General features: G+C 44.8%; 2 protein-coding genes across 3 annotated transcripts; both read right to left on the minus strand.

Moving 5' to 3' along the window:
* Nucleotides 1-1,400: 1,400 nt before the first annotated feature.
* On the minus strand, nucleotides 1,401-14,634 carry RAB37 (RAB37, member RAS oncogene family). Of its 2 annotated transcripts, XM_078623899.1 has the most exons (10): nucleotides 14,551-14,634; nucleotides 12,335-12,445; nucleotides 7,718-7,828; nucleotides 5,556-5,597; nucleotides 5,195-5,261; nucleotides 4,989-5,041; nucleotides 4,606-4,671; nucleotides 3,447-3,503; nucleotides 3,294-3,370; nucleotides 1,401-1,506 (listed from the first exon to the last, which is right to left on the minus strand). In XM_078623899.1, exons 1-10 carry the CDS (start codon nucleotides 14,632-14,634, stop codon nucleotides 1,401-1,403), a joined length of 774 nt encoding a protein of 257 aa, XP_078480025.1. The 2 variants fall into 2 exon arrangements, with proteins under 2 accessions (XP_078480025.1, XP_078480026.1); XM_078623900.1 differs by lacking the exons at nucleotides 12,335-12,445; nucleotides 14,551-14,634 and adding an exon at nucleotides 8,453-8,563.
* A 2,058-nt stretch (nucleotides 14,635-16,692) lies between these two features.
* Nucleotides 16,693-22,730, minus strand: XYLT2 (xylosyltransferase 2; the record flags this gene model as incomplete). Its single annotated transcript, XM_078623898.1, has 10 exons — nucleotides 16,693-17,015; nucleotides 17,890-18,223; nucleotides 18,502-18,697; nucleotides 18,779-19,035; nucleotides 19,126-19,302; nucleotides 19,533-19,749; nucleotides 19,930-20,010; nucleotides 20,811-21,013; nucleotides 21,822-21,991; nucleotides 22,205-22,730. Coding segments are annotated over 10 exons (2,484 nt in total), but the record flags the coding sequence as incomplete, so codon positions are not given.
* Between the last annotated feature and the right edge of the window lie 220 nt (nucleotides 22,731-22,950).

Consider the following 22,950-nt stretch of genomic DNA (forward strand, 5'->3'; position numbering starts at 1 on the left):
AAAATAGTCTGACAGGAAGCTGCTGAAAAAACTCTGCAAGAATTCGACTTCTCAGCTGAGAGCTGATAAGGAGGACATAGACAGAAACCTGGATATTTAAAGCTCCCTGATAAGAACCGTGTTTTAAGACAGCACAGTCAGACAGTTCCTTAGAAGTACAATTTAAAGGACAGAAAGCTGTGGACAGAGAACATAGAAGCACCATGATGTGCCTGCACAGTGAGTCATAGGTGTGAGTAGAAGAGGGGGGAGAGACGCATGAAGGTGTAAAGCAATGTGAATCATAGAATCACTCCTATAACCTGCCTGGAAAACACTTTATATACCAAATATCACAATACAAGTGTCAAGCATCATGAAAGCAATGTGTAACTACATTGTCAACACAAGTCCAGTGCACATCCCCAAAGAATAGAGTTTTCTGCTGCCACACAGTGGATCTTAAACCTCAGTACACCCTCTCGCTCTCGCACACACACGCACACACACACACACACACACACACAGACTTCAATAAAACAGCACGTACATTACAAAATATACTTTTATATAGAGATAACAAAGCACTAGCCTCTGGCACTTTGTGATCACTGCGACGTCTCAGTCAAGGGACAAATGTGACAACGAGCCAGTTGTGAAAAGCAAACACATTCAGAGTGAATGTTGCTCAAAGAAGTTACACGTGTGACACAAACACTGTACACTGTACACAATGTTCATTTTAAGAAAGGACATTTCAGAGTGGTGCCTTTCTCTGTGAGAGAATGGTACGAGGTGGGAAAAGTAAAAACAATTAAAAAAAATAATGGTGAAACTTTCAACGAGTGGCCCTGAATTGAATATACAGACACACAGTGGTTGAGCATCCCTCAAAACGTTGGCTTTATTCTATCTAACAGCGGTACAAATGTGAACAGACAGGAACACGTTAGCTACAGTCTGACTCTGAGATCCGCTTGTCAGACTCACTGAATGAAGCCTGTAAGGCCAGAAGAAGGGTTCGGCTCGATTGAACTGTCAACTGGGATGAAACAGAGTCAGAGCTGCAAAATCAACAGTCATAGAAAACTGCAGAAGCTTGTTCATTTTGTGTTTCATCCCTGTAGGGTGTGTGTGTGTGTGTGTGTGTGTGTGTGTGTGTGTGTGTGTGTCTGTGTGTCTGTGTGTGTGTGTAGCATTCAGATTGTAATGCATCACTTGTTCTGACTGTCTCCACAAACACCACGGAACATTTCTACAGGACATAAAAAAAGATTTTGAATTCACATTTCAGTTAAGGGATGGCTGCCGATCTGGATTCCTTCCACTCAATGGGGAAGGACGAGGAAGTCTTTTTCCTCCTCTTTTTTTTCCCCCACCCCGTCCTCCCTCCTGTCTCTCTCTCTGTTGATCAGGATCTGCTACACAAGGCCGCAGCAGCCAGACTTGTGCTTCTGAGACTCAATATAGTCGTGTATCTGGAACTTGGGCTCATGTGGCTGCTGTGTCGCTCTGTGCTTCAGCTCCCTGGAAGAGGGAGGGGATGGAGATAGAGGGGAGAGAGGGGAAGATGGAGAGAGACAAGGAGATAGATGGAGAGAGAGATTTGAGATCATAAATCAAAAAATGTATTCCTTGGATCAATTCCTGTTCTCCACTTAGCGTGGGTTCTCTTGGAGTACTCCAGCTTCCTCGCGCCTCCAAAAGCATGCTAAGGTTAATTGGTCACTCTAAATTGCCTGTAGGTGTGAATGTGCAATAAGCAGGCGGGAGAAGATGAATGAATGAATGAAACTGATTCGCTCGCATGTTCAAAATGACACAAAGAAAGACACAGAGAGAGGAAGCATCCAGGGTGGATGTGTGGGGATGGAGGTCAGACATAGTGAGAGGAGAATCATGAAATGAAATCCTCTCTGCAGTGATCTTTCATCAAACCATCATCCGATGTGATGAACTGCTCAGTTAATACTTTATTTGCGAGCTGACACACAGTGAGCACCAGTTCATTAGAACGAGTCAACAGGAACAAACAACTAATCACATAAAACCCATTATTAGCTGCAGGTGGAGGAGGAACCCCAGAGAGTCGAACACAACAGAATACATTTCCATTGTTTTTTCTTTGCAAAACACTTTGTTTGAACGACTCTAAGGAACATTAATGTGCTCACTGCCGAAGCTGCTGAAGAGTGAATTATTCATTTGGTGAAATCACTGTGTAAATGACGCTGGGATTTAGATTTGAAGATTTATGTTCCTCTATCCCCAGGTGAGTTTCTTTATTCTCTGATCAAATAAATCCTTGCATTGAGACAGTTTTAACAGCATCTTTCATCCAACTTTAAAATGACAGATGAGCCTCCACTCTGAGGATAAAAACTGATAAAATGACCATAAGACCCAGATGTGGTGCTGCGTTCCAAATGTCCAAATTCGCAACTCAGGGTAAAAACCTGATGTGTTCACTGGAAGCTGGTAAATGTCGGATGGCATTCAATGTTCTGATGCATTGATTGAACATTGTTCTATGATTTGCTGATTTGCGGCAGAAACACACATAGTGACGCCTTCAATCAAAGGGTAATGTACAACATTCATGTATAGTTAATTCACATAAGAAAGAGACAAACTGTCTCTTAAAGCCAGAGGGGAGAGAAAAATACACACTTCTTCTATAATGTTGGTTTTTCTTTGTATTTCAATCACCAAAGAACCAGCTCCCGAACATGGAACTCAGGTTCCAGAGCGAAAATGTATGAATGAAGAACTGCCTAGTACGACAAGACCAACTGTTTGATGCTGTTTGTCGCCTTCAAAACAGCTGCGTAGATGATCAACATACCAGGGGCGTCAGTTTGGCTTGAAATGTGCTGAGGACAGAGACACATTCAGAAGTGCATTTTCAGAAGTGGTGGGTACAATGACGCATTCATCTTTTTTTCTGTTTAGTGCAGGTAAAGAAAGGTTCTGAAAGAATAATGAATAAAATGTAAACAAAAACTGTGATGTCAGACATGTTTTATGAAGATAGCTTTTACAAAAGTATGTCGAACATGTGATGTCACAGAATTCTGGCCTCTGATTGGCCAGTAAAGAAAGAGGGCCATCCCAAATGCTACCACCAACACATGAGTCTTCTGGCCATGTTTCAGGTGATAGCAATACAGTTCTTTATGTTTTTAATACTGTTGTCTGTTAATGAAATCAAGACATGTGTGTGTTTTTTTGGTGGGTTCGTTTAGTTTAAGAGGATGGAGAGATCTGCAGAGTTTTGTCTTAGTGTGTTAGCATCCATTCAAAGTAACACTTACTTTGCGATGGCGGAAAAGGCCAACTCCACATTGACTCCTGTCTTTGCGCTGGTCTCCATGAATGGAACTCCATACTCCTGAAGGACAAAAGAAACAGAAGTAGTTCAGCTTCTTTCAGCAATGATACATCCACACCGAGCTGTGACACATCACCTTCGCCAGTTTCTCTCCATCCTCCGTCTTCACCACCCGCTCTGCAGCCATGTCTGACTGGAAGACAACAGCCAGAAGAGGGAAACGAGTCAGTACGGTGGAGCGGAAAGGTCAAGGATGCATCATGCTATTTCCTACAGTGGCACTCCATCATGTCAGCCTGCACATCCTCCTGTAGCTGAGCCACAGCCTCTTCCACCTCCACCGCCGTCTCCTCTTCCCACACACTGATGTAGAGATGGGATTTATGGCTCTTTAAAGGGAACTGGACTTTGACGAGCCGTTCCTTTCAAAGAGCCGCTCCACAGGCTGGAGCTACAATTTACACTATTTTCCAAGAATACAGGAAAAATATAAATAAAACTAGAATAAACCAGAGCAACATCAGTGCATTTTGGATAGAATCCAAACAACACGTACAACCGGAAGAACATGTACGACTGTACCGGGTGTGTTCATCTGAACTACTTAACAGTCAGGAGCTCAGCAGGGAATCAGATTCACAGTACACCCACGTGTCACATGAGGGCAGCATGGATAAAAAGAACAACTCTCAAATGCAGCTACAACTAGGTTGTTATCGTTCATTTTAAAGAGCCATTCAAAAGATTTAACTTGTTCACAGACATCATATCTCGACACTGATGCTCGCAGCAACAATGTGATCTGCTGCAGTGTGACGTGCGTGACCCCTGGACAAAGCGCGAGAGTCCACTCCACACCCACCAGAGGGAGCTTTTGGGCACATCAGCGATGGCTGCTGCTGGTGGCAATGAATCCTTTCATCAGCAGTGATATAATGAAAGAAGACGTGAAAGGATGAATGGATGAATCTAGGAGCTCTTTTAAATCTGTCCTTCTAGGTCAAATGGTTCACAGTGACAATCATTTCTGAGTGTGAGCATACCAGACATGAATTCCTCAGATTGGTTTGTAATGAGAGGAAATCAATATTAAGTGTGTGTGAGTGTGCGTAGGTCATTTGTGTGTATGTCATGCATGTGGAGGCATTTTTCTTGCTTGTAAGCATCTGCATAACAATCGGAGTGTGAGAGGAGTGTGTTTAAATTGTGGAGAGGGACCAGTTATCCTCCTGATCTTTTTATGCAACACACACGAACACACACACACAGACACAAAAAAAGAAAGCTTTGCTCACCTTGTTGCCGAGCAACATGATGACCACATCCTTCTGGGCATATTCGTGTATTTCAGTCAGCCAAGCCTGAGTGTTAAATCCAGGAGAGAGGAAGAAAAGGAGATTGAACTCTAAATGAAACAAATATCTGCACTTGAACGCAACATTTTTCATTTCATTCCCTGCTGAACGACAGATTATACCCTGCGCCAATGAATCATCACGAGACTGAGCCAATATTACCTTGGAACCCTTTTATTGTTTTTCATTACTAACACAGGAAACAGAATTTTGTGCTTTTTTTTTTTTCTTCGCATTATAACTTTAAATAGAAACCATGTGTTTTACTCAAGACACAAGAAAATGAGCTGAGTAGCAGAATGTGCATCATCACACGGACTCACCCTGATGTTGTCAAATGACGACTTGTTGGTGATGTCGTAGAGCAGAAGTAACGCTGGAAGAGGAAACACAGACAGAACTTTACTAACACTTACATAACACCAAAAAACACAAACGGGTTGTTCCTCAAATTACTCTGAACCTTCACACACACACAGTGAGAGAGAGAGAGAGAGAGCATACAAGGAAGTGAAAGATAAAACGTTACCCTGAGCGTCTCTGTAGTAAGCGTGTGTGACGCTGCGGAACCTCTCCTGGCCGGCTGTGTCCCAGATCTGCAAACAAACCACAGAATCAAGGCGCTGGACGTGGGAGAATCCATCACCTCTCTACAAATATGAACTTTTAGAAGCCTCAACACGCCATGAAATCCAGTTCTATAGGTTGTTTTATCTTGTCTCTTCCAGAAACCAATTTCATTGAATCAAACTTTCATTGAAATGCTGAAAATCCAAGCCATGAAAAAACAACTTCAGCTTTGGTTTACGAGTGAAAAACCGATCTGTGAAATGAGGATGAGTCATCATGTGAGATTCAATTATGAGCACACAGACCAGACGCGTCCTCACCTGGAGTTTGACCTTCAGGCTGTCGACGTCGACCACTTTATTCTATGGAGAGAAGAAGAGCCATTAGAGACGGACCATGAACCAGGCGCTTGACAGGCGAGTGAATGAATGGATGAATGAATGAATGACACATGGACTGACAAAGCTCAGAGAAAGCAGCATGGTGCAAAAGAAACATGAAACATGGCTTTGACCGCTGGCAGGGAAACTCATTTGCTGCACGCATACAACAACAAGGTCCTGGGATTAGATTTAATTACACAACAGCGAGGGAGACGACTGGCAGCAAAACAACTGACTCCCCCGTTCATTTCCTGCAGCGCCACGGTGCCCTCTGATTTGCTGTGGAGCAATGACCAGAATACTTTGAGGCTCTGCACATCTAAATGACTGAGTGTTGTGACTGATTAATCAAGTAAACTGTAGCAGGAAAAATAATTCTAGTGCATGACATGCAAAAAGAAAAAACAGGAACGACCACAGGCTCGTCTCTCCGAGCACTTTACTTTATTAATTCTCAAATGAGGAAAAATATAATCTGTGTAATATAATCAAATAATGTGTGAAAGTTTGGTTGGATTCCTGTCATTTTATGTGAAAATAGAACTGAGAACTTAAACTTAACAAACGTAAGGGCCCGTTACACAGAGGTTTAGAAAAACCCTGAGTTTGTTCATCCTGAAATGTGTAAAACTGAAGTATTTCTTTTTTTTTTCATGTAAACTGTAAATAAAATGTCTTCAACGTTTCACGTGTTTCAATTTAGTTTGTCTGTAACACTGTAAAATATCTGCTGGCTTCTCTTTGTTTCAAGATAAACAAACTTATTCGTTTTTCATGAAACTTGCTTTCTGGAACGGGCCCTCGCTCTTTCCTGTTTTTAGTTTTTGTGTGTTTTCCACCAGAACCTTTTTCAACAATAGAATTCTCAGGGCCACTGAACTGAATTTAGGTTTGGTTCAATTTCTGTCAGTTTACATGAGAACAGAAATGTCCTTTCTGGAACAAACCCCTGCTCGTTCTTTGGCCTTCAGCTGCGTCAAGTATGCTTGCAAGTATGCCGACCATGTTTTATTATTGAGTCTGAAAACCTCACAGACATGCAGGAAGTGCAAATAACAAATGCAGCTCAGCACTTCCTCCACTCGGCTTTACAGTGACAGATCAGGACAAATACCGGCTGCCTTTCTTGTGAACCCACACAAGCCCAAACTGCACATGCATGCAAAGAAATGCTTCAAAACCAAAAATGTTTGCAAAGCGATCCGCCACCTGCTGCATCCTCTACTCTGGCAGAACGGACATGGATCAACCCCTGCATTAGTTGCCATGGCTTTCCATTTCCCCCCCAATTATGACGTGAGAGGAGCCTGCATGCTGAGTAAGTGCTATAAGGAAACGGTGCCGAAAATAGAACGGCCATGTTACAAGCTGCCACAGCCGACTGCTGCTGCTGACTGCCTTTAACACGACTTCAGCTCGGCTGCTTCCCTCGGCATCTGAGCAGCGGTTTGCCCCCATTCTCACACAAGAGCAGGAGCGTTTCGCGTTTGAGGCTATTCATCCTTTGACGCTGAGTGCGTCCTGAGTGAATGCAGCCGGTGTCACTTTCCTTATTAATGTATTTCATGAATGGAAACCTGTTGCTCCTCCTTCACGCCTCTCAACACCCAGTGTCACACAGCTCATCTCGCTCCCTAATGCATCCACCGCCATCTACTCAGACTAATGCAGCACAATTTCCAAACCACACCAGTTGACTCGCCATTAGCAGGAGTGTTTTGTCTTGATTGGAGGCAAACGAGGGGTTGGAGGTGATGTGTTCCAGCAGGGGAGAACATTCAGTCAGCGTCTGCTCGTGTGTGACTCCTCCAGGGCAGAGCTGTGCAGCAGCAGCCAATCTTTTCCAGGAGACAGGGACGTGGGCAGGCATCTGCCGAGGCATTTACAAAGCGGCTCGTAGCACAAGTGGTCTGCGAACTTGAGCGATCGGTGAGAGGATGATGAAGTGTTTCCTTGAGAAGTAAGATGATAATTGGCCCGGTCTGCGTTACAGACACATGTAGACGATCAACGGGGAACATAACACACAGGGACAAACACGTGACGGCAGATATGACGACTCACTGAGTCGCCGGCTGTGTCAGATGAATCTCTCTCACCCTAAAGTCTATTCCAACGGTGGCTATAAAGTTGCCTCCCAGAAATGCGCCATCTTTAAAGCGCACCAAGACGCACGTCTTTCCCACGGCCGAGTCTCCCAGCAGCATCACCTGGAGCAAACGCACGACCAGAGAGAAGGACAACAGGTTACAGCCGGCCGAGTCCCAACAATCACAGCCTCCCTCAGAGGAGGAAATGAGAGCGGGAGGTTCAGTTCTCAGAAACAAATGATTTCACAAGAGACCGAGATTCTTCTGCAGCAGGTGTCCACTGGGTCAAAGGTTAAACAGTGTGGCTGCTCTCATCCTCTCAGACCATCAACATGAGACTCTTCACAGCTGAACTTTTCAGTTTTTCCTTCATTTTTCTGAGTTCCACAACCACAGGATGTGTGACAGCATTTTGCAGCTACTGTACAGTGTTTCTCATCAGTATTTACATCCTCCTCCTCTCTCTCTCACTGTGTGTATGTGTGTGTGTTTCTAATACAGATGCACCTTTTCTAAATACTGAACGGGAGCAACAAGTACACCCTCAGCAAATATTTGCATCAGTGAGGGCGGACAAAGAGATTTACAGCTCCAGAGAGACTCATCAGTGAAATACATTGGTTTGTGTGTGTGTGTGTGTGTGTGTGTGTACGTGTTCATACCCAAAGTGTGTAAGTGCATTAGAAGAATAGCACACGACATTAAATTACATTCATTATATGACGACAAAGGACACATACACACCTTGAAGGCAATGTCATAGTACTCGTTAACAGAGGCGCATCTCTCCAGCACAGATTTGGTCGTTCCGTTTTTACTCTGCTTGTCCGTTAACGATGTCTTTCTAGTGGACATCGCGATGGAAAAGAGGAGAAGAGGATAGCCCAGAGAGCCGACACGCAGCAGTTTGTCCTCCGAAATGAGTCCAAGAAGGAAAGACGCGTGAGATGTTCAGTCCCCGGCAGCTTCCAGCTTCTCTGCTCGCATTCTGCGATCAGCGGCCGCTTCCCTCTGCAAACATCACACCCGGTGTCGCCTCCCGTCAGAGGAGAAGAAAAAGAAGAAGAAGGAAACGGCGCGCACAACTCAGATGAAAAAAAGAAGCGGAAAGAAACAGTCTCCTCGGGTACGGAGAGAGCAGCAGTGTGTGTGTGTGTGTGTGTGTGTGTGTGTGTGTGTGTGTGTACACTGTGCTTTTTCCTGCAGGAGTTTGTGTCTCCAGGCTGATATTTTCTCCAAGCAGCTGCAAAGGTCAGTTGTGCGCAAACGGAGTCATCGGAGCCGCTCGAGCTTCACCCAGAATCAAAATATAATAAAATTAATAACAGTTAATATCAGTTTTTAAATGGCACAAAAGAAGCCATTATTAATCACCACGTGACCTCTTAGTTATAAGCGTAATCAACTGATCTTTTTTTTCTTCTTTTTTTAAGTGAACGTGGAGGAAGAGGTGCGTAAAGGCGCAGATTTGCGCACAGACACAGAGGAGCTCAGCTGTCTGAGGAGGACCCATCGGATTGTTGGTTACGGAAATGACACGAATTGATTTATCATGATTCAGAATCATGTTTCACATTTCAAATCAATATATTGTCCTTTTTTGTATCATTGGCTTCAATGACAATGACCATGTCATTCATTCAATCTTCTCCCTCTTGCTCCGGTTACAGGTCGCGGGTTGGATTGCGGAGTATATTGTTATGTTTGGCGTAGATCTGGGATTGATTACATTTGACTGCGCTGTAGTTCATCCTGACATGTTGTCCCTGATCGGCTGGTACAGTCTATATTTTTTGGGCTACATTTTTTATTGTTCCATTGTTTCCATTCAGTTTGAAACAAACAAACGGCAACAGCAGATGTGGCAAACAGCATTTAGACAAAAATAGCAAGAGCAACAAAGAAAATAGAATGGTACTGCAGCATAACAAATGATAACTAAATAACAATGGCAATACTACCAAGAAAACAAACAGCAATATTGAGTGTTGACAAATAAGAGAAAGGAAAAAAAATAGTTGTCCTTAAATAAATGGTTGTTAGATTTCATAGATAAAGACATCATGGGATATTGGGCAACTAACTTGCTTTTAGCCAAACCTGAAAACATTTCATTTCATTTATTCATTAATTTCTCTTTATTTTTTATATAGATTCTTGAGTTTACCATGACATTGACTTCATTTATGTGGGCCAGCCCCCTTTCAAGGGCCCTGTAGGCGTTGGGTCTTGTGGACTGTATTGGTTGAGACTTGTTTACAAGCTCTGAATCGCTGTATTTTTGTGTTTTGTGTCTTTGGATTAAGTCCCGTATTGCTTGATTTAATTCTCCTGCGGGTGTGACCTCACAGCAGCTAACCGTCGAAGGACAACAAATGCCACCAAATGCCAGGCGGTTAGAAACATTCTCTGCCTGTCTGGTTTGTGGGTGTGCTGTCAGCTCTGCTCAGAAAAAACACTTCCTCCTCTGTTTTTCACATTGCTGCCTCTCGCCGTCAGTGGACGGAAGCCATTCCTAGTCAGAGTTTATGAGCCTCGCAGCTCCAAATCCAACAAATCACTGCAAGAAAGAAATCCTGTAGTCAGGACAAGATCCATGGCGGCCACAAACATTGATCAACTGGAGCAAATGAGAAAGGCAGTGACATAAATGTTCCGTTAAACTATCTTTATCTTTATCTTAGTAACGCCATAACTTTTTTATACACATCTCAAAAAATATAGGCAACCTTTTCCAGTGAAACCTGCTCAAGTATAATTTCTCTTTGGAATATGTAAATTCCTCATTTTCAACTGTCACGTTTCACACAGGCTCTCCAGACAAATGTGCAAGCATTTCCTCTCGTGCAGTGTTTGTCTCCCCCCAGCGTTCAAGCACTGAACCGGTGTCACGTCCCTTAGCGCCGAGGGGCTGAATGACACACTGGGGCCACAAACTGTTGCAGTTACATAACTGTGTTTCTTCAAATACATGAGCTCGCCATACTCGGCCAGCCGCGTCACACCCTCTGGCACAGGCGGATGTCAACGTCTTGATTAAAGCATTTTCGGGCTGACTGAATGCTTCATTGATTTGATCCAGTGCAGCAGATGCACTTTGAGCTGGAGGAAGTGCGTCGACTGCACAATCGACTGCTGATCGTAAAAGCAGACTGGAATACACCAGATGTCTCTGGTACATGCGACTCGTTAGAGGAAACCTGTGACAGACCCAGCTCTCTGTTTAAAGGGTTCAAATTTGTAGCACTGTGGAACTTACCCTACAAACTGAGGCCATGTCCACATGGAGATAGAGCAGGATCATTAAAAAAATCGTTTAAAAAGTTTTCCACGGAATCATTTTGAGAAACGTGTGTGACCACACAAAACCACTGACAACACTGTATGCCTGCCAGGCCTGTGAGTGGCGCTGTAACGCTGCCACAGATATACATCAAAACCAGAGAAGAAGACATGGAGCATGCGCATAACACGGATGAAAAGACACATTCAGTAGCTTCTGCAGCCCCAATGCAACCAGCGCACTGAGTCTGCTGTTGTGGACGGAGTTAGCACATGTGGGTTGAGGAAGAGGTGGAGCTAAGACGTCTTTGGTTCAGGGATTGGTTCACAGAAACTTAACATGGCACTTCGCCCTGAGACGTGGTTTAACAAATAATTTCATTCGGTTTCCATGTGGACGAAAGGTCCAGGTGATCAAAAACTTTTGTGTAAACACCTGAACTCGTCTTCAGCTGGTGAATAACCTCTCCCAGCTCTCACCACCTTCCTCCCCCTCACAACCCATCCAAATCAGGAGGAGCAACAAAGTGGTTGAAATTCAAATGTAAAAAAAAAAAGGTGAAAACATTTTCCAGAGGTGTTGACACAGCACATGTTGACATGATGACGTTTGCGTGTTGATCCCGTGTGCGAAGCTCCACCTGGAGACATCACTGCTCAAATGATCAAAGCCTATTTGCATCGCATTATCCCTGACCTTAAATCCAGCAGACAGGCACTTTTTCTTTTTCAGCCTGAATCACACAGTATCTCAAAGATTATGCTAATGAAACTGGCAAAGCCAATTTCTACTATCTTACGCTTCTCTTTCTCCTCCGACGGCACAAAGCCAAAACAGCCACAGCAGGAAAATATGATTGCTGGCGAGCTGACCACCATACAGTATTTCTTGTTTGGCTTTGTGCACGCGCACATACACACACACACACACACACACGTCACAAAGCATAAAATCACTGTTTAAAACAGCTTTGGCAGGACAGCTCCAGCAGCAAACAGCCTGCCGCTTCAACATCCACTGAGTCTTCACACTAATGTGATCATAGTGTCATCAGCCCTAATAATGAACCCTCTATTAACCCCCCCCCCAAACACACACACGCACATACACGGGATGTTATGGATCATGATGATTACACACACACAACAAGCTGCACTCCCCTGACTCTGGGACCAAACCCTCCACTGTGGACAAGATATGCTTCTGTTATGTTATGTCATGACTTCAGAGCTAACAGCCCATTTGCAGTGACATCTTGCCCCTCTGGACAATTGGATTGGGGGGTGGGGGAAGGCAGACAGGGGGTGAGTGGAGTGCTGAGTGGGAGGAAGCTGCAAACTCACTGTGAAGCTGATGCCGACGGTGGAAGAGAAGGACCCGGCGATGAACTTGCCCTGATCGTACTGCACCAGCAGAGACGTCTTACCAACTCCACTGTCTCCCACCAGGATCGTCTGGATAGACACAGAGGAAAAAAAGAAAAAAATAGATGTGATATCATGAACCCAGGCCTCGCTGCTGCCTCCTCACTTCCTGCCTGCGGCCAGAACACCATGTGTGGGCAGAGGATCCTACTCCTCTGTTACTGTGCAGAGGTCTGTGATGCTGGACGTTGTGTCAGGGATCATGTGCAGCGGTGGATCGATCTTCTACTTTTGTCCAGTAACTGTTTTTTAGACTCTGACAATCATCCTTTAATCACACAAACACAGGCAGGTACCAGCATCAATCTGCCCTGTCGCCATGGTTTCATTCGGCCTCCAGCTCCCTGGCAGCCGTTTGCTTGCCTCCTTTTCCTGACATTTATCACCCCCCACACCCTCCTCCCCCTCTCCCTCCCCCTCAAGCAGGCACGCTGTCCCCGCTGCCTGCTTCTTATCTGCAGTCTCAAAAAGCCAAACATATGACGCAGCAGCACAGTGAGTAGCCACTCTGTGACTTGTTTTCATTTTTAATCACTGACATCCACAAGCGCCACACAATCTCCTCTGCTTTCCAGTGGAAAACAAGTTCCTCAGCTGTGGCAGCTGATATGTAGGATGAAAATCGGGCACCATCTTTGAAGCGGTCCAGGTTCTAAAAGGCGGTACGAGTATCAGAGAGCCACTGTAACTGCTTAGTGAATGGCTGTGCAGTGGGTTTGCTCTTGGATAACAAGCACTAATGGAAGTGGTTTGTGGGGTCACTCCTCCGCAGCAGCAGGAGATACAAGCAGAAATAGTCCCTCAAGTACAAGTGACCACGGGTGAGCTGCTTGTGCAGGTGACTCATTGTGATGGGGAAGTCAATGCAGGACAGGCTGAGAATGAACATTACTATTTAACACCTCCCTTTATTTCATTTTCATGTTCTTACATAAAGGTTCTGAGGGTGAATGTCATTAGGGAGAGGAGCTGTAGGGTGTTTGTGTGTGTGTGTCTTCAGGATGCACAGATGCTGCGTACTGTGCACAGCAGCTACAGATGCTGAATATGTTTCCATGGCAACATGAGATTAATCAGAGCATGCCATCGGGCCGAGTCGTTTGGTTTCATCACCAGCGAGCCCTGAGATATACTGATGTAGTCTACAGACGTCTGACTTTAACAGGTATTAACCACAGAAAGATACACAGGATTCAGCCGCACCTGCTGATGAAATACACAAAAGACGTCCCTCTTTCACTCAATCTTTCACTCAGCAAATCACAACCAGTGACACTTTTCCGTTCACACAATACCTGAATAATTCACTTGTGGGGAAAAAATGATTTGAAAACAGTTCCTGCTCATAAGGAACCAACATTTCAGACATGAAGTATTTAGTATATTCATCTAGTTATATTTAGTATATCTAATCTAGCAACAGACCTACACTCAGATCACTTCTTGGTGAGGCTAGGAGCAGATTGTGAGCAGCAGGTTGGAGGATTTATTACCTCCAACAAGGAGGTTGTGTGTGATCTTTGGTTTGCTTGTTGGCAGGATTATGCAAAAACCTCATCTGATTTTCACAGAACCTGTTGTTTGGGGAGGATCCATTCATCACTGTAAAGAACAGTTTGCTTTAATCGATTTGATAGGTTTGTGGAGGAGACTGAGCAGCTGGAAAACAAAATCACTGCATAGTCAAGTTCTATGTTATGAATTGTATATTATTATTCTAGTCTATTATGAATTATTTTATTACAAAATCAAAATGTAAAGCAAAAAACACACGCAACAACAAGAGCATTCAGGAAAGACCATCTCCTTGGCAGAGGTAACGTTCAGCACCATGGTGGTTTGGTGCCACCCTACGGCCAACAAGGGGATTGCAGATTGCAGCTGAACAATGTGCAAAGACAAATTTCTGTCTTCAAGCTATCAACTCCAAGATGTAATTGATTCTTCCTTGGATCAAAAGATTTTCCTGAAAATCTGATCAGATTAGTTTTTGCTCAACGATGAACATTAAACATGGCAAATGGCAAATGAATCTGACAAATCAGCAGGGGTCCATTCCAGAAAGCAAGTTTAGCAACAATCTTGAGTTTGCTGAACCTAAAATGAGGAAAGTAAAAAGGAGCATTCTCCTTCACCTTATGCATCAGGTCTTCATTATAGGTGAAGGTCGTCTGTCCATCCTCAGCTGATGAGCCGTATGCACTGTCTGTGGAAACCATGTTCACCCTTCTGTTTCATCCGTCACAGATCCACCGAACCTGTGTCTGGACTGAAGCAGGTGTGGGCTCATCTCCTCCTTATATCCTAAGAAGAAAAGGAGCCCCGTGGATATGTGTGCACGTACCTAAACTAAATATTCATGTGAAAGTGGTTCAGTTCATGTGCAGCTTTCAATATTTATGAAGTAAAGTTGTGTTGAGTGTTTCTACATGGAAGTGAGCAGGAAGTGGACAGCAGGCCACAGAGTCTCTGCTCTCAAACACTCTCACCATCTCGTCAGTGTTTGACACGCAAGTTCCAGCAGGGGCTCCCAAACGTCTGTGGGGCCAGAATTCCAACAAGAATAGAAATAATGAATAAAGATTAATCCAAACCTGTTTCACAGAGCATATATTACTGTTATTAAGTTTCTCAACAAACAGTTTGCAATAACTGTCAGTTGGGGGAGCATGTCTGCTTTCCTTCCCCCATTGATTTGGACATTTCTCTGCATATAACTCAAAACAAAAGGTGAACTAAACATCAGGGTGATACCTCAGCGCGTCAGTCAGTTTATTCAACAGACTTCAATATTTATTGCAGATTGTTTGGCAGATCCCCAGTTAGACAACTACCAAGTTTACAAAGAAGAAAAATAGTTTTAAAAAAAGAATAACCAGTTTTGACAGTAAAATTCATGGAACAGAAGAAAAAAAAAAGTTTTTACATTTCCTCTTTATTGACGCCTATGCTTTGTGCAAGGAGGGAAACAGTACAGCAACAGGCTAAAGTTCCTACTGCTATGAGACTCAGGATGACTCACCAGCTGCTGCTGCTGCTGCAGCAGGAAGCGGAAAGCTCTAACTGTATATAAAAATATCTGTTTTCCCAGGTTCTCTGCTCCCTTATCCGGACACAAGTGGGGGGGGGGCTTCACTGAAGCGAATGAACTGTGCAAGGTAAACAAGGTCACTTAAACTCATGGTGCCCGACTATTAATTAAGAACGTAAACAAAGATAAAACTACAGACTGAATGACGTTTTGTTCCTTTACGCTCGTCTGAAAAGGCATTAATTGCACATGTGGGAGTTGTCGTGAGTGTAATTCAAACGCGTCAGTTTGTCAACTAAACGAAGGCAGTTGCTTAATCGTGCTAAAATGTTGAATTAAAAAAAATAAAAAGACTGAAAGTCTAAAGTAAAAGCACCTTATGACACGTGAACTAAGATAATACTGCATCTTCACTCATTCACAGGAGGTATGACAAACGTCCAGCAACATTTTCAGCGAATGTTTAGTCAGTGCAGCAGCTGACATTAAAAAAAAATAAAACAAAACAAAAAAGACTCAAGGTCACTTTTTTCTAAATTAACCACATCACAGATTCTTCACCAGCGACTGCTGGTTGGTCAGGTGACATCCAACTCTAGGTTGTTTCCAAGAGTGATCTGATCTATGATCCACCCACAGGCTCAGTCTCAGTGGCTTTTTTTGTTACAATATGGACAATTTATCACTTTAAAGCCAGTCCAAGGAACAAAGACTAATTTCAGACATAAAGAACGTACATGCTCACAATAACAAACAAAAGCAGACGTGATTATCTCCTGACCCTGTAAGTGTCTGTATCAGTGACTCAGGACGTGCTGCCAAGTCTTTTAAAAAAACGTCTGCTCCTCGTTGTGTAACTGACTGACCTGTGTGTAAGTCAGTCTTACAGTAAAGTGCAATACAACCGTCTCTAAAAAAATGCTTTAAAATAAGCAGGGTTCACGGTCCACTTGACAACACGTCCGTCATCCATGTAACCACTGTGCAAGTCGTGGCACTTGCAACTCTCCATGTGCAAATTTCCAGCATTCGTGTCCATTCCACGTCAGCACGTCACTGACACCACCTCGGCTGCTCAGTGCAGGACGATGCCGGCATGCTTATGTGCCGTTTAGTTTGGAGCCAGTTCACACAGGTTCTCTGAGTGCTCCTCATGCCAGCTTCTCAGCTTTGGCGGAGGGCTGGTGCTCCCACGCTCTTCCTGTGCATACGTCGACAGTTTCTCCTCCACTGGGGAGTTGGGGTGCTACCTGATCCGCCCGTCACTTTTCACTGGGCCCAGCTCTGACTTGGGGTCTGGGGAGAGGGAGCTCCACGTGGTTTTGGAGCACGGTGATAATGCTGAGCAGGGGGAAGCCTGTGTGACGCACAGGTTTCCTATGACCCAGAAGGCCCCCATGCTGCTGTCCACCCAGGCCTCCAGGGACGGGCCCACCAGAAGGGCCTTACGCTGGGCTTCCAGCATGGCGGCTTCTTGGGGAGGCAGCTTCAGCACGGAGCTCAGCTGCTGGAAGCTCTGGTCCAAGTACTGGTTACCGGGTGGGCCGGCATGGAGCCAGCCATCCTCAACTGGGTCATCAACATTGAAGAAAGAAAAGGTCGGTGTTTAACGAGTCCAGTACATCAGGGTAGAAAAGTACTGTGGTCTGTTCCTTCTGCATAACGTTATATATTCTAGCTTGATGAATGTAAGCCCTTTACTGTTGTTAGTGTGTTCTCAGGTTAAAGTTAGCTGTCACCCTCCAGTGTAGTTTTTACCATACAACCGCATTGTACAGTTGACTGTAAAGTCGATGCTTCTACGTTGAACTGATGCAGACCAGTACCCATTTAAGCATTTATACTTCTGTGTCTATCTGCATTGAATATCGTCTCCATGTGTCATTTTTTTGATTGCATTTCTGAGCAAACACAGACATCCCACTCAGAGAGCTGGGAAACTCATGGGACACAGTCAGTCCAATCACAGCTGTTTTTGTCTGCGGAGGTCCACGTGGCTGCAGCGTGTAGTTACAGTTCTGGTGAGATGCACGTCAGACTACGCAGCAGCCTACTAGGTCTGTCAGAACGAACTTCACTATTCAAAAACTACTCAAATTAGTACAAAAATATGCATATTCACGTTGAAAAGAATATTATTATACTATTAGAATATTAGACATCTGGTACAAAAGTCACCTGTGACCACAGTTGGTGTCTAAAATAAAAAACATGAAATTAAAATCTGATTTTGGGGCAAGATTGGCAGCAGGAGCTTCGATGACACTTTACCAATCCATCTGTTGATATCTTATAAGCTTCCCCTGACAAATTCAGTAAACAGTACCAATGAAAAGTTAATCTGATTAAAACATTATCACTTTTTGTCTTGTCTGTGACAAACAGACCGATCTGTTGTTTTTGTAAGGTACATGTGGCAGAACTTCAATGCAGGACGTCTCACCTTTCCGTAGAGGCTGCTTATCTTTGAAAGTCAACGGCAGGACAAGGAAGTGGACTTCTGCCACACGCTCCCATTGCTTCAACACTCGGACGGTCCAGGTGCCGGGCCGCAGGGGGCCCTGCAGGGGTGGCTTGTACTGAGTGAACTCTGTATCCACAGCCACTGAGATGTCATAGGACGCCGCCACCACCAGTGCTGGGTCGATCCACACAATGGTGGCAGTGAGGTTGGGTCCGCGAGCCCACTTCTGCACCGCCAGCGGTTCATCCAATGGGCCGATCACGCCACCAAAGTTACGAAAAATTCTCTCTTTAGGATCCCAATCTGTGCCAACCTGAATGAAACGACAATCACTTTATATTAATTAAATACAAGGTGTATAAGCGTGCTGTCTCTGCATTAACTAAAAACCAATTAAACTTCAAAGCCACGCAGATCAAGACCTAAATCTACCGCTTCTGACTTTACGTATCAAAAAGAAAATCTCCCAACCCAACAATTTCCCTCCGTTACCTTCATCTAACCTTCAGTAACCACCAAGAAGAAAGCATCACACGTCATCTTCTGAAGATGAGAACAATAACCAGAGTGATGAGTGGTAGGGATAGATACCTCCACACCCTTCAGCCTTTCAAACTCCTTCAGGTTTGTCTCAAGCACAAACGTGGACTGGGGAACTGCCCACATCTCCAGTTCCTCCCTGACCTTTGACCCCACAGCCTGGACTTCCTGACGCACCAAGTATCCTTGGAAATGGTCGTCGTAAAAATACACGTGCACCGACAAAGGGAAGCCGACTGGTTCAAACCTGCAGTGAGAAAAATAATGATGAACATGATTTCTTTCAATCGTACACAGTCACATGTGTCAGATATGAGCAGTCGCTGACCTGCAGGCATCTGTGTGGCTCTTTCTTATCGACAAACTTTTCAGGCCCAGGCGAACGAAAGAGCTGTGAGCAGTGAGAGCGACGTCGCTAAGTGCACCGACACCGTCCAGCTGCTCATACAGGCTCTCCCAGTACGCCTTGATGGCTACAGTTCCTGGCGCATACTGGCCGTACAAGTGCGTGTCCAAGATGTCTATGGCTTCTTGGTTCACGGTTGACTCAAACTTGCGAGCAAAGAACGTGGGTCGGGTCAGTTGCTGTGAACGAGTGAAGGAAAATGAATTGGCTGCACTGAAATATATACTTTGTACCACTTTGCTCCACCCCCCACCCCACGGTTCACACACCTGGATCCGGATGAGGTCTTGTGGTTTGAAATCGTTGGGCGAGCAGCCGCACCAGTCGACTATGTGCTTGTACTGGCATTTACAGCCAAGCTTACGATTCCAGTTGGTGACGCGGAGGTTGTTGTCCACCAGGCTGTCACACATGTGACTGTTCCCCAGCACCGTGTGGAAGAAGGACTGAGCAGGAAAAGGAGAGAAAGGTAGACAGGGTGTGTGTGACTTTAATGTACATCATCCTCAGAGACATTAAACTACACAATCAGGAGTGAATCCTCCTTTCATCTGGCACCACTGCGCCTGACAGCTTAGCGCTGCAGCTAAAGTACTGCTTTATCTTTACCGCTGTGTGAGACAGACAGCTTGTCACAGACTTGTCTGCTGAGAGAGAAAACCTGAGGCTGATTTACCTCAGCAGGGAGCAGAGCGTAGGAATAGAACTGCTTCAGTCCCGACACCAGGGGATCCTGGGATTCAATGACATACTCCACAAAGGAGCGGGTGAGCGCGAACCAGTCCGAACCACCAGAGACCTCCAGTCCTTCTGGGATGCTGCGTTCGCCGAGGCGCCACATATGGTTGTCACACTCGTGGAAGAGACGATCGAGGCCTTGCTTCTTAATGAACCTTCAATACAGCGAGAAAAGAAAACAGCGTTCATTTGAATGGGCAAACATTGCTGTGGACAAACAGTTGTTTGTTTCCATAAATGTGTTGTCTGTTGTACATGCTTGCAGGATCTATAGTCAGCAAACATTTCATCAGACTTAATGAACCAACTCCAGACACATGTACATGACCTCTCACCTTGAATTCTCTCTGCCATGGGACTTCAGGAAGTTCTTGTCTCTGTGCTGTGACAGGAATGCCACCAACTCGTCATTGGTCCTTCCGGCACACCAACAAGATGATAGTTGAAAGAGCGAGTAAGTAAGGACGTTAGTTCAATAAACAACAGACCCCTTGAAATAATAGTCAGTGGCATGCCAGTGACAGTATCTACTGCTGTGACTGTTCATCTAGGGATACTCCCCCTTGGGAAAGTCACAGAGGACAGGCAGATGCTTTCAAAGAAGCTCAAAGAGGCCCTGTAACTGAGCCAGAAATGATCTGCAAAGAGCTTCTTTACTGCCAACCTTGTGGTCCACTGACCAAAATTCACATTTGCCTATTGTTTAATCTGGCAAATGCTGATTTTCCTCTATGAAAGTCACAGCAATCATCTGCCAGTGGTGACGTTGAACATATGCGGAGCACATGAAGGACTCACCCATAAGGTAACAAGAAATATTCAAGGTTATAAATGCAAACGTTGAGATGTGAAATACTTAAAAAGCTCAGGTGCACACAAGTTGGATGCAACTACAACAAAAAGTGAACCACAAAAGCTTTACGCAGTGCAGATCTGCAGACACAGAAGTATTTAGTAGTTGTTTAGATTAGATTCTGTTGTCAACACACATAGTTCAGTTTAGCATATGATCAGAACTGCAAAAAGTATGAAGTGCGATTGTGCACAGAGAATAAAGGAAGAGTGCAAAGACTTACTAATACTATTTTGTACAGTATGGACCAATATGTATCATATGGCATGACTGAATAATACAAATGACAGTAGAGGTGGGCATGTTCAGAAAAACATTAAGTTAGAACTAGGAGGTTTGTACTAAATGTAACATGTCTCCAACCGTGTGGGGAAGTCGGTGGCACTGAGGTTGATGAAGAAATCCCACTTCCAGTCCAGCATAGCGAGCAGGTCCTGCATGCTGTGAAGATATGCTTTCAGTAAGCTGGCTCCTCCCCAGATGGTGACCATCCGCCAGGGCGTGGCACGTATATTTGGGTACTGCTGGGCTATCTGCAGGACCTCTCGGTGCATGTATCCACTCCGCTGGCAGGTTAAAAAGCACAAGATCACCAGGGTAATCGAAGGAAAACTGAAATAGGAAATCAATGTGCTGAGACAAATGACGAACGTCTGGACTTCATTGACCAACATCGGGCTACATTTTTACACACATTATATGACATGAGGACTAAAGAATAGTGGCCGACAGCCTGTAGATGTTATGTTTTAGTATTGACTCCGTCATCCTGTGCTGCCCAACACACCTTTACAAGGACACAGTCAACTTTGAAAACAATTTTAGACATTGCAAGAATCTGGTATCAGTGCAGTCAAGATCCCAGAGAGTGACCGCTCTGAGCTGTCAGTCATGACATGGAATGACATGAGAGGTTTGCTGAGGCGATGTGTCTCAAGAGTCTCGTTCAGTCTAACCTGTTTAACCAACTCTACACCATCTCTTACAGGTGTGCTTTTATGAGCACCCGTTCTCCAACAACCTGCTGGTGGAGAACAGCAGGATGGTTGATCATTTCCCTTCCAGCTGCACGAGGGTTTTTTTCCCCTCCGGTAAATCCAGCCTATTCCCTAAAAATAACCACACTTTACTCTATCCAGGCTAATCCCCTTTAGCACACTGAGAAGACCTGCAGGATAAATCTAACCTCCATAATGAAAGAAGACGACTAATGCCATTTGTGCACTCAACACGTTAAGCAACAGGCACGGTGTCAAATATGCTGTTCAATCGACAGCAGGAATAAAGTATTTTGTAAACTAGACATTCACAGATCCACTGTTTGCCGTGTGCGTATTAAACAGCAGGATGCTGGTATGCCAGCACAGGTCTTACCTGGTCCACGTGGATGTAGTAGTAATGGTCACGGTGATATATGACCTTGATGAGGCGTTTTAGCTGGCGTACCGAACGGCCGTGGACCATCAGAACAAAAGCCACACGGACAGGGTTCTCCACCTTCAACAGGCTGGTGTCCAGCTCAGCCTGGACGGGATTTGTTTCACCTGACAATACAAGAACAGAAAAGAAAGAGTATGTGAGGATCATATTTTTTTTTAAAGAAAATTTGGCTGTCGAGTGTTTCTTTTCCTTCTTCAGTGTCATTTTCCCCTCAAGAATGCAGACAAGTGGGTTGCAAAAACCAAAACTAGAAGTGCAACCCGGGAATATACAAAGACAAGTTGTCGTCAGAACACAAATATGTGAGGGCTTCTCACCGATCTGGGGGCAGAACTGAGGAAGTGGTCCTGGCATGAGCTGCCCAGCCTGATGCAGGCACACGATGTTGGCGAGCTCCTGTCTGCACTGCTGTGAGCCAGCACGGTGGAGGGCAGACATCGCGTCTTTGCCTTTGATGACGCATTTTGGCTCAAGGTCACTGCTGGGGGCTTGGTGCGCCCCATCCACGCTGCCCGGCTCACCCAGTAAGGCCGCAGCAGGTAACTTGGCTGCTCCGTCGGTGAAGTTTCTGCTGCTGGACAGGTCGTGGGGGACCACACCATCCATTCCAGGGTCTGTAATCACCAACTCCTGGGGGGCCTTCAGTCTGATGCTGGGCTTTCCTACTTTGCGGCTGGTCACTCTCCTCATCGCGCTGGCCGCAGTTCCTCCATTCCTCTCTAACTTGGCACTCCATCTGCCCTTGTTCCTCCCCGACAGAGACTTTTGCTTCTCCCAAAGTGCAGCATCTCTTTTTGGGTCCAAGCTGTTGTGGTCAGGCAGCTTAGAGCGTCTTGTTTTTTTCTAAGGAGAGAGCAACAGAGACAGGATATACGTGTTTAAAATACAGATTTAGTGACAATACTTCATTAAAAAAACACCAGGGTGGTGTTGACTCACAATCAGCAACTGCATAAGGTCGGTAAGAGGACACTGAAAAGCCATTTCTCATTTCTCTGATTGGGGTTATTTTTAGATGATTTTTTTTTTTGTGGTGGAGCTAATCTGCAACAGAAAGTTACTG

This window comes from Lampetra planeri, unplaced genomic scaffold, assembly GCF_965212315.1.
Source record: "Lampetra planeri unplaced genomic scaffold, kcLamPlan1.2.h2 scaffold_501, whole genome shotgun sequence".
In the NCBI taxonomy this organism is placed as follows: domain Eukaryota; kingdom Metazoa; phylum Chordata; class Hyperoartia; order Petromyzontiformes; family Petromyzontidae; genus Lampetra; species Lampetra planeri.

What these genes read in the sequence shown, in the direction of transcription:
- RAB37 (XM_078623899.1), bottom strand. Translation starts at nt 14,634, where the DNA reads ATGGTTTCCACAGACAGTGCATACGGCTCATCAGCTGAGGATGGACAG. An exon ending in ATGAAGACCTGATGCATAAG is followed by an intron (nt 12,446 to 14,550) that starts GTGAAGGAGAAT and finishes GTGTCTATCCAG; the next exon opens with ACGATCCTGGTGGGAGACAG. An exon ending in TCATGTTGCTCGGCAACAAG is followed by an intron (nt 3,504 to 4,605) that starts GTGAGCAAAGCT and finishes GTTGTCTTCCAG; the next exon opens with TCAGACATGGCTGCAGAGCG.